Source organism: Acanthopagrus latus, chromosome 11 (genome assembly GCF_904848185.1).
Source record: "Acanthopagrus latus isolate v.2019 chromosome 11, fAcaLat1.1, whole genome shotgun sequence".
NCBI classification, from domain to species: domain Eukaryota; kingdom Metazoa; phylum Chordata; class Actinopteri; order Spariformes; family Sparidae; genus Acanthopagrus; species Acanthopagrus latus.
The window spans coordinates 10,191,614-10,201,933 of record NC_051049.1 but is presented as its reverse complement, the minus strand read 5'-3'; the positions used below and the strand labels follow the sequence as shown (position 1 = coordinate 10,201,933).

The following is a 10,320-nucleotide window of genomic DNA, read 5'->3' as shown; positions in this document are numbered from 1 at the left end:
CCAGGCTTTAAGCATTTTTTAAAAAAAAAAGCAGTGTAATCAATATGTTTAAACGTATTAAGCGCCTCCTCCTCGCAGATGTTTTGAAAGGACCATAGCTGCAAGGTTTTCACCGAGTGCCGCCAAGAACTTGAATAATTGAGTGAACGGATGCTACGCGGAGCCTTTTGGCTAAATCTGTCACATCTACATCACAGTGATGTTAATTAATGTGTACCCTTTCTGATAAAATAAATAAAGGAGAGAGCCTGAGCAGTCAAAAGGGGTCAATTTGTGAGAGAGAGTTTTAACTGCAGTTACGTAACTTCAGAAGCACACTGAAGGCCCTGCTGCTCTCCCATCCTACACAACACTGATGTAACAGCAACAGTTCAAACATAAGGGTCATATTGGCAGCGTAGAGACACATTCGGGTTATAGGCCACATTTCGATGGAAACTGAATGAAGAAGACAAATGACCCAGTTGGTTGGAATGCCACCAACTTCACTGCAATACTTATATGGAACTCTTTCATGTTGCCTTGTGAGCTGAATGTGGGGATGTTGCTGGTACATTGCTGGTAATTTCATCTCTCTGGTGCCAAATCCAGTCCAGATGTTGCTTTGAATGATGCCGTTAATTCAAGATGCTCATAGTTGGTTTGATGGTCTAACATCTAGTGCAATATTCACTTTGTGGCTTCGGGCTTTGGGACATTTGGGCATTATGTTTCATGTACTAACGGCAAAAAAACAAACCACTTCTCTCATCTATTACAACAGATGCCTGTGAGTTTCCTATCGCCCTCTGTTGTTTCTAGTTTTTCTCTCCTCTCCTCAGTTTCTTTGTTTTTCTTTCACTTACACTTTCTTCTAATCATCTGTTCCTTTTCTTGTCTACCCTGAATGCCAAAACACACTATTTTGACATGCCTTTTTTGACATGCCTTGTATGACGCATCTGTAGTACTGATGTTCTTCTTCAGTGACACGGAAGAGTTCAGTTGCACACAGAGACCCCCAGCATTCACACCCGCACACACAAACTCATAAATAACCAAGGATTCGCTCCGGCTCTCACATTATATGTCTCCGACTGTTCCCCCCCCCCCCCCCGCCTCCTCGAGGTCACAACAGAAATTTGCCTCAGGATTTGTGGAACTGAGACAAGCATTCAGAATAGCTCAATTTGGTCATTACTGATTAGAGATTTCAGGGCGGTGTGTCCTGCATCGGTGGCAGAGCAGTGTGCAGCACTGAAGTGGGCTCAGCTGCATTCTCTCTGATTTACATGACCATTTTATTCCTTTTAGTGCTCTTCAAACTGCAGCTGCACAAACCGTTTTGGTCGCTGGGCTCTCATTTGACACTCCACAATTGAAAAACAAAAAGACCAGAGTAGGGGTTAAAAGGTGGTTTGCCTCACCTCATCACGCTTTCGGTGCATATTCAGGTGTACCAGGTGTACTTCAAAACACCCCTCAGACACCTTCAGCCTTCTTCCCTGTCCTACCCTCGCCCACCATGTGCCAATCTATGTGATTCTTTCCCTGATTTCTCCTTTACATCATTGCTTTAATATTTTTTCCCTTTCTCTTCACCTCTCCTCCAGGATGGCTCCTGTAATGGTCTCCAGCACTACGCTGCTCTAGGCAGGGATGTTATTGGGGCCACATCGGTCAACCTCATGCCCTGTGAGGTGCCTCAGGATGTGTATAGCGGAGTAGCACAGCAGGTCAGAACTACTGGGGTGTTTTTGGTTTGCATTATTTTCTTCCTTTCCTTGAACCGCATGGACTTGGAGTAGCTAAATTAGGGGTTGATTCCAGTTGCAAGTCACGTTACATTTTCTCAGCTGTTAATATTCAGATGATTCACTATATCCCACAGTGAGTGACAGACAAAGCACTGAGAATATATTCCAAGACTCCCACTTCAGGTCTTGCATTTAAAAGTGCTTAGTTTTTTCATGCCTCGCATCAAAGTGTAGTGAGGAAAACTGCCTCACATATCCGACGACTCAAAGGACAAGTGTGCATAAAATGCTATCAAAGGCTGCAGCTTGCTGTGAACCTGCATATTTTTAGACAGAAACCACTTGAAGTTAATCAAGGTTTACTGACATTTCAATGCAGGAGGAATCAGAGAGTGCTGAGGAAAGAAAGTCTGACGCAGGCAGAGTCGTTCCAAGGGCAGCGGCTATAACTGCACAATATATTGTTGATTTGATACTGTAGATTACAGCATTTTTGTGAGCTACCTGGATAAATCACCTTGTTTACTTGTAAGCATAAGCTGTACAATAACTGGTAACAGTCATATTGTTTGAAACCGCTGAAATGATTAGATAATTTCGCCACTTAGCTGATTTATAGACATTTAATTAACAACTGTTGGTTAAGTTATTGTTGATTTTTAAGGCTTAAGCTTCTAAACTATGGACATTTTCTTTTGTTCTTTGTTTTATCCAATCTTAATTGGTTTATTTAGCTAATTCTTCTTCACTGACCTTAGTTTTTTCACAAATGATATAAAATTCAGCAGTATATGTACTCATAGTTAACATAAATGTCATGTTAATGTATCAATATTACTGAATTTTATGTAAGTTTTAATGTCCCCTTGAGTCTAAATAGGGCATTTTTCCACACTTCTGCCCTGACTAGATGTATGTTGAGTTGTTAGAGTTTTGAACAGGGGCTGTTTGGAAACTGCATGCATGCAATGTAAGTAACACACGTGTGTGTACGTGCAACATTCTTTTTCAGGTGGAGGAGTTTCGAGCACGGGACGCAGCGAACGGCTTGAAGATTGCCCAGGTCCTGGAGGGCTTCATAAGCAGGAAGGTGGTCAAACAGACCGTGATGACCGTGGTGTACGGGGTCACACGCTACGGGGGACGCCTCCAGATAGAGAAAAGACTGAAGGAGATTGATGAGTTCCCAAAGGTACACTAGTGGTGGAGGGTGGGGGTTGTGAGTGGGGGCTTCCCCTGCCCTGCACGCTGGGTTATTTTTAGTGTTGTATCACCGTGGCCTTTTAGCACAGGATCTCCTCTATATGGGGCTTCCCTCACCGCACAGGCTATACATTCTCCCACACACATTGAGGCCAGACAGACTGGTAATGAGGTACAAGGTCTTCTCTACTGAGCTCTGTCCTCCTTGCAAATTATTGTTCCAATGTCTCCTGCTTGTACATGAAGGCCTTTTTATCTCACAGCTGAGAGAGACTGCATACCATTTAGGGAACATTTGATTGTTCACCCAGAGGGCTTTCAGTCACTTTGACCTTAACAATGAGAGTCCTGTTACGCCACACATTTCCAAGTAAGCTGCGTGGAGAGAGAAGTATTTCAAGTTTATAATAGTCAAGCATATCAACGTATTATCCTGTTGCAGCGAAATAAGATATTTCACTGTCGTATCAGGCCAGAAGAGCAACACAACCATAGATATATTCGATATCCTGTGCACGTGTCATCATGAGTCTATTTTTAGTTTCACAACCATTGTAGTTCTATTTGGTTGGACGTAAATGGGCACACCCTTTCTGTCAAATGACACCGTGGCAGGAGGAGGAGGCATTTAATCTTCTTACAGCTCTCTAGTGCTTGTTATCTATCAGACAGCTATATAGTTGCTTATAATAGTTGGAGTTAATGTCATTGTCTGTATGGATGGAATCGGCATGATCCTGCTGTTAGTGTATCTACCATCTCACAGCCAGAGGATTGTGCTAAATGACTTCTGCATAATGTCCCTAATTGTTTAAACAGGGAATTGGGAGGAAGCGTAATTGTGAGTGATTACAGGGGGATGGATGGGGGATGAGGCAGCTCCTACCAAGGAGGAGATCATATCTCTGGAATGATATAAGAAATGAAGCTCTCTCATTCAGTGCCACAGCTTTTATCACTAGTATTTGCATTTGCATTATTTGATCCTTAATGGTAATTAAGTGAAATAATAATCTATAGTTTGTTTTAATTGAGAAATGCAGTGGAGCAAAAAAAAAAAAAATGTTTGTGCCTGTTGTATTTCCAGGAGCACGTTTGGGATGCATCTCATTACCTGGTGCGTCTGGTCTTCAGTGGTTTAAAAGAGATGTTCACAGGGACCAGAGAGATCCAGGTGGGTTCATTACACCTACATAAAGACAAATACATACACCAATATAAACACACAGGATGGACATTCAGTTAAAGAGGCCCCACTTAAAATCTACAGCTATTTTGGGAACTCTTTTTAGGGATCTTATTTTTCCCAGTAATTTTAATTTCTGGAAGTTTTGATATAATTTGGAACAAATAATGGGTAAAAAGGAGACAAATGTAAATTAACATACATTGCACTTATATGCAAGTTCAACTGGTGGCCAGTGTGCTAACTTTGGCCTTTTGATAATTTCTGTAAGTAGGCTAATCGGCCGATTCATTAATTATGTCCATTGCCAAGCACAGAAATATACTTAATTCATTAAAAAGTTTTAACCTAGGTAATGAAGCAGGTGATTTTTTTGAGAGTCACATTGACAGCCAACCTGTAAGGTTAAATATGTAAATTGTTTTCCAACTGGGATTCTTTTTTTAATTTTAGAACCTATGAAAACATTGAAAACATTCAAATGAATAGTGCATTGTATTAACACATTTCAGTTCCTCATATCTGACCATAATAGTTGAATATCCTGTCTTGCGGTCTTTGCATAGCAGGTCAGCTAAACACACAATTTAACATATATGACCAATAAAGTTTTCACTGGAGTCATGACTAGTTTACCCAAGCAACTGCACCCATTCATCACATAGTCTCCATTTATAGATTTAGGACGTGCACCTGCTCGGGGATTGTGCATCATCTCCAAAGGCAGAGGGTCTGGCGAGCAAACAGAAACGCCACCCACTGTTGCTGTGCGTTTCCTCTGGGAGTGTGTGGGGACAGCCCAGTCTGAGATGAAAAATACCCTTCCCGCCATACCTTGGTCCTGACCTGCTTGTGTGTGTGTGTGTGCGTGTGTGTGTGCGTGCGTGTGTGTGTGTGTGCGTGTGCAGCACTGCTATTAAATAGGTCATGCCCCCTTGCATTTTGCAGCGGTGAGTTGAAGTATGATTGAGAGAGAGGCCACTGATCGATCATCCCTGACCTCACCTACATTCTCTGTACATTTTCCATTATTCTGTCGACACCTACTTATTTTCCTCAAACTGTTCTCCTGCTGTTCTTTTGCTCTTTCAGTCAGCCTATTGATAAATAAGCCAATCCCTTTTGCAGAGTAGTTCTTTTCTCACTTCAGTTTCTTTGCTTTCTAATGGTCTTTATTTTATCGTACCTGGAAATAAAGAAGCAACGTGCAGATGAATGCCGCAGCTTTGGGCCAGTCTGCAACATGGAGTTGCTCGGACGTATTTATCATTTCTACACCTCCTTGTGTGTTCACTTGTGTGAGGAGGCACTTGTGGGACATCAGCAGGGCTTCTATTCTTATAAACTGTGCCAGACACAGAAACATCGCTGTTGCGCTTAAAATTTTTAGAGTAAGCAACAACTCCGCACCTGTTCCTCAGCAAGTCTGCAACAATTGTCTGGGTGCTCCTAGATGTAGAAGAGCAGACCTAAGTGCATAAATCATCAGTCGATGCTGCAGAGAGAAAGTTCCTGTTTTAGCTTGTGTCTCGATTTTATTAAATTATCCGCCCGAGAGAACATGAAAACTTAATTGCCCAACTGTCCAGACTCAATGATTTGAACTTGATTGCGCCATTGTGCACATAGACACATCTTCAAACATAACAAATAAGCAATAATGCCACTCATGATTGTTGAGGCTCTTTCTGTGTATGCTCACTTTACCTCTCTGGGCATTCATGTGTTACAGGATTGGCTGACAGAGAGCGCCAGGCTCATCTCTAAGTCTGGCCACACTGTGGAGTGGTTGACACCACTGGGTTTACCCGTCGTTCAGCCATACCACCGCACACGCCACCAAGTGGTAAGTCTCATCCAATGGATTCTAAAAATAATTGGTATTTATCTTAGTGAAGGATCAGTTGTTGTTGGACATACTTCACTCTCTGTCACATTACACTGCAGATCTTTTGCATGACTTCACACATATGGGGCTTTTCCATTAGCACCCAGTGCCTGACCCGCTTAAGCAAGTTTAAGCAGGTTGTTGTGCTGATTAAAACCCAACACTTCTTGTTGTTGCTGCCTCATGATAAAAGCTCTCTGAAAATAAAACAGCGAGAAACCTTTGGTGAAGATTTGACAGGAAGGAAAACATGTTTATCAATGCATTAGCAGAGCTTTGTTAGCAGCAGTTCTCTGATAATAGCGCAGAGAATAAGTATTTACAGCCACTGATTTGACCACTAGTCACAGTAATGGATCAGCCTGTGGCTTTTAAACACCATCAACTCAAGAGAAAATCATCAGTAGTGAAGGACAAACCTTCAAAATTTAGCCCCTGTGTAAAGTAGATGCAAATCTGTCCCACACTGCACTGGCTTGCTTGAAACCAAGTCTAGCCATTTGCCTGTGTGCAGAAAAGGCCAAATCTCACAAGCATTTTCAAGACCTTGAATGATTTATGCTCTTTCTGTAGCTACTTTTGTACAGTTATAAATGTACATAATATGTATTTGAATTCATGGCAATTGTAGCCGGGCTGACTGGTTATTTTAATGCCAAGGGACTCACCCACTCTCTGTATGTTAGTTTCATACACCTACTGACAGACAGCTTAACCAATTACAGGCCTGTTACACTTCTCTGTATTTTCAGAAATTCGTTGGCTGCCCTTTAGAAAACCTCTCCTCTTGTATCCTCACCATGTCTCGCTCCTCTTCGCTCTTTCTCCGGCCTTTCACAGCATTAACAGCACTCCCACAACTGACCTTTTCGTAGCAAACAATGTATACAGTTTTTAACGCAGAACTATTGGTATGTACAGTAGTCATTAATTTCTCTCGACACACTGACTAATAATAGAAACCCTTATTTCTAGCAGCTTAGAGCTGTTATATTCTAATATGTGTGGTGACCCATCATTGTCCTTTTGTTCCAATATTTCCATGAGGTGCATTATTCCCACTATACATGATTTCACAGTGTAATTTTCATTCATTCTGATGGAATGAATGATGGATTTTCTGATGAAGCTGATTATAAATGAGGGCGGCCAGTTAGATGTGAGTTGATTGGTTGTGTCAAAGTCAGAGGTTCGCTCATAAGTCGAAGGTGTATTTACACACAAGTATAAGAAGACTAGGAACAGCAGGGCTTCAAATAGCTGTCAGCTTCTAACAAGCAATAAATCTTGTTAAACTGTTTTTATTTTCCGAGAGCAAGCTGTTGTCCTCACACAGCCAGCCCACAAATTGTGCTTCACCGTTGCAGTCTGGCAAGACTTAAGGATTACGTTTGGGACACTGCCAGTGTGCATTAACCAAAACTTGTGCTCCTCTTTGCACAAATATGAGCATGACTGGATGTACTGGTCACCACTCTCTGGGCTGTCAGGTTTTTAAAACAGCGATTCAGGATTTCTACTGGGTAAAAAATTATGACTCTTCAATTTGTAGCCTAATGATAGGCTGTAAACCTGTCAATGCGAGGTGTTTTTCTTTTATCTAATTTTACACCAATATCTCAAAGTGAAAAGTGAGCTTGGGAGACTGGACTAGACTTTACTGTAGTATGGATTTGGATTTAGTGTCCACAACCCCTCTTTTAATTCACTGCCCCTCCCTCACTCTGTTCTTTCCTTTCCTTCTCCCTTCACAAGAAATCAAACTCCCAAAAATGATTCTGTCTCAGTCTTCTTATATATGCGCAACACCAAACCTATCTGAGAGCTTTAAGTACCAGATGCTTTGCCGGTGGAATGTCCCAGCTGGGCTTTCCAAGTCTCGATAGGTTTGGTGTAGGAGTGCAGCACTGATGGTGTATTGTGATTACTGTGAGTGGCCCAACTTTAATGGAGCTCAACAACATCGCTGGAGTTGTCCGTCACTATGGAGATCCTGAGAGTGGCACGTCTTGGAGATAACGTGTCTGTGTGCCAGCACATTTCCAGATAACATGTTTGTGTGTAGAGGGGTTTGTGTGTGTAAGTTTTTGTGTGTGAGCAAAAGCCTGAATATGTGTGTTTATGAAATCAGTGTTGACCTTTTTATATTTTTAAGCTCATTAACTAAGTCAAAGGAGGAAACAGACGTATAGCGTATGCCAAGCACAGGCAGACAGCTAGTTCATAGGCTGGCTCAGCATGACGCCTGCTCTTTTAGTATGACATCAAGCAGGAGGTTGGCTTAGAGGGGCAGTGACACCTCACAAGCAGGTGCAAGAGAGCGAGGGTGACAGATGGTGGGTCCCCTGAGGGTGCATCTCTCTCCGTCATAGTGGTAGGGTGCGTTCCTTTTGATTTGATCTGCTTCGTTTAATGTCCAGCGGGGAGTAGGAAGCTGATCAGCCTGTACTTTTTTTCCAAGCCCTTAGGATGAATAGATGCGTGAATGGATGATGCAATGACTTCACGGATGAATGAGGTTTTAGCTTAAATTTCACAGATAACTTTTCTTTATCCCCCTGCAATAATTCTATAATCCAGTTGCATCACTAGACAACAAAGATGAAACTAACTTGCAGAAAGGTCACCTTTTCCCTGCATAGCTGGATTAAATTCAATCTCCCACTCTCCTCTCTGCCTCTTAAATCCAAGGCCACAGTGTTTCTGGGGTCGTTAGTAATTAGACTCTAGATAGAGGGGGAAGATCAAGTGTTGAAAAACCAGTAAGTGGAGAGAAAGCAGCTATAATAGCATCACATAATCAGAAAGGAGTGTGTGTGCGTCTTTGCATTTTTTTTTTAGTTGGTTCTTTTTCACTGTTCATAGAGTGATGAGCAGAAATGCCAACCTGTGTAATGAAGTATTTTCCATGGCTGATGGGAGGTGAGGTAATTAGAGTAGGATGGAGTAGCTGAATGGAGAATGAACATACATCAGGGAGGCTGCTTAACAGGATTGGGAGATACTAATCGGATCAGAGGTCACTCTGGCTCAGATTCCTTGTTTATTTTTCATTGCCTCTCCCAGGCAAGATTACAGAGAGATCTCACTCTCAGGGGACGGTGACATGAAGGAGTCGTCCGCCGCATTGGCTGGATTTGTGAGTTTATAGGGTGATGAAAGCAGTTCAGTTGGTGGAAACCGGTGATTCAGTGGACATCGTGCATAATTAATTTTGAGTGGAGTTTGAATGCATAGTTCAGGAGGTTACTTGGGGTCTACAGCAACACAAATACCTTGTGTCAACGTTTATGAATAGTCAAATATAACATGTTGTAAAAGTTGAACTTTAAGTAAAGCAAAAATAGATAATCATGCTGGTCATGGATGGATTATGAGGCAAAGGGTTCATTTTGTGTCTCTTTTTCTTCCATCTAATCTATCCATGTTACTAATGACTAATCCATATCTGATGACGATGATACGCTGGGTCACTGGCTAACCTTTCCTTTTGTACAGAAGCAGGTTTTCAGCAGACTTGGAAACAAATTCAGGCCCAGTACATTTAGAACGAGCCAGCTATTCATTCTAATTCTGGGGAACCACGTAGCTCTAAATGTCGGCACGATGCCCTCCATGCCATCTTTTGCTTCAGACCAGATGCAAGCCATTCCCCGGAGTAGCATGGTGTTTCGTTGATCTTGCAGAATCTTATGGCATTTTGGGGTGAATAATAAATGCAGTTTGAGTTTCAAGGACAACCCGGAAAGTGGTAGAAAAAGGAAAAGTTTGGAAGAGAGAAGGTCTGGAAAAGGTCAGTGGAAGTGTGGTGAGACACAGTGATGTGTGTGACTGTGAGTCTGCAGCTGTCGTTGTCTGACTTCAGGGGGAGAAGGCGAGGTGGAGGGCCAGGTGACGTGGAATCAGCAAAGAAAGGAAGTATATGAGTTACATTGCAAAACTGTCTCCTCTTAAATTGATGGGACCGATATTAACCAGTACGTGATCAATGGGGATTCCCTTCTTGGCAGCATGGCTTCTTTATGGTTACTGATGGCTGGTGGATCCACCATGAACATTTATGATACATTCTCGGGTGATTTAGACTGCAAGAGCTTATTCCCTACTGACACGCAGCAGGGATAGTCAAGGTCTCATTCCTGACAGCCTTGGGTTTATGAGTTAGGTGTTGTACACAAATCATGCACATATGCATCATAATGAACTGGAGTCGGGGGCACGGTAGTGACCTCATTTACAGCGTGGCAGTCCATTACTCAGAACAGGGGTAAGCTCCATTTCTTTCACTCTCAAAGGTTTTCACATCA

At 42.3% G+C, this 10,320-nt stretch overlaps 1 protein-coding gene across 1 annotated transcript in view; it reads left to right on the top strand.

Annotated features, from left to right (window-relative positions):
• Positions 1 to 10,320, top strand: part of polrmt (polymerase (RNA) mitochondrial (DNA directed)) — a 46,356-nt gene that overhangs the window by 21,256 nt on the left and 14,780 nt on the right. The window contains exons 12-15 of the mRNA XM_037114989.1: positions 1,593 to 1,715; positions 2,749 to 2,928; positions 4,027 to 4,113; positions 5,858 to 5,971. Coding sequence (XP_036970884.1) covers positions 1,593 to 1,715; positions 2,749 to 2,928; positions 4,027 to 4,113; positions 5,858 to 5,971 — 504 coding nt within the window. The remainder of the gene's footprint in view (positions 1 to 1,592; positions 1,716 to 2,748; positions 2,929 to 4,026; positions 4,114 to 5,857; positions 5,972 to 10,320) is intronic.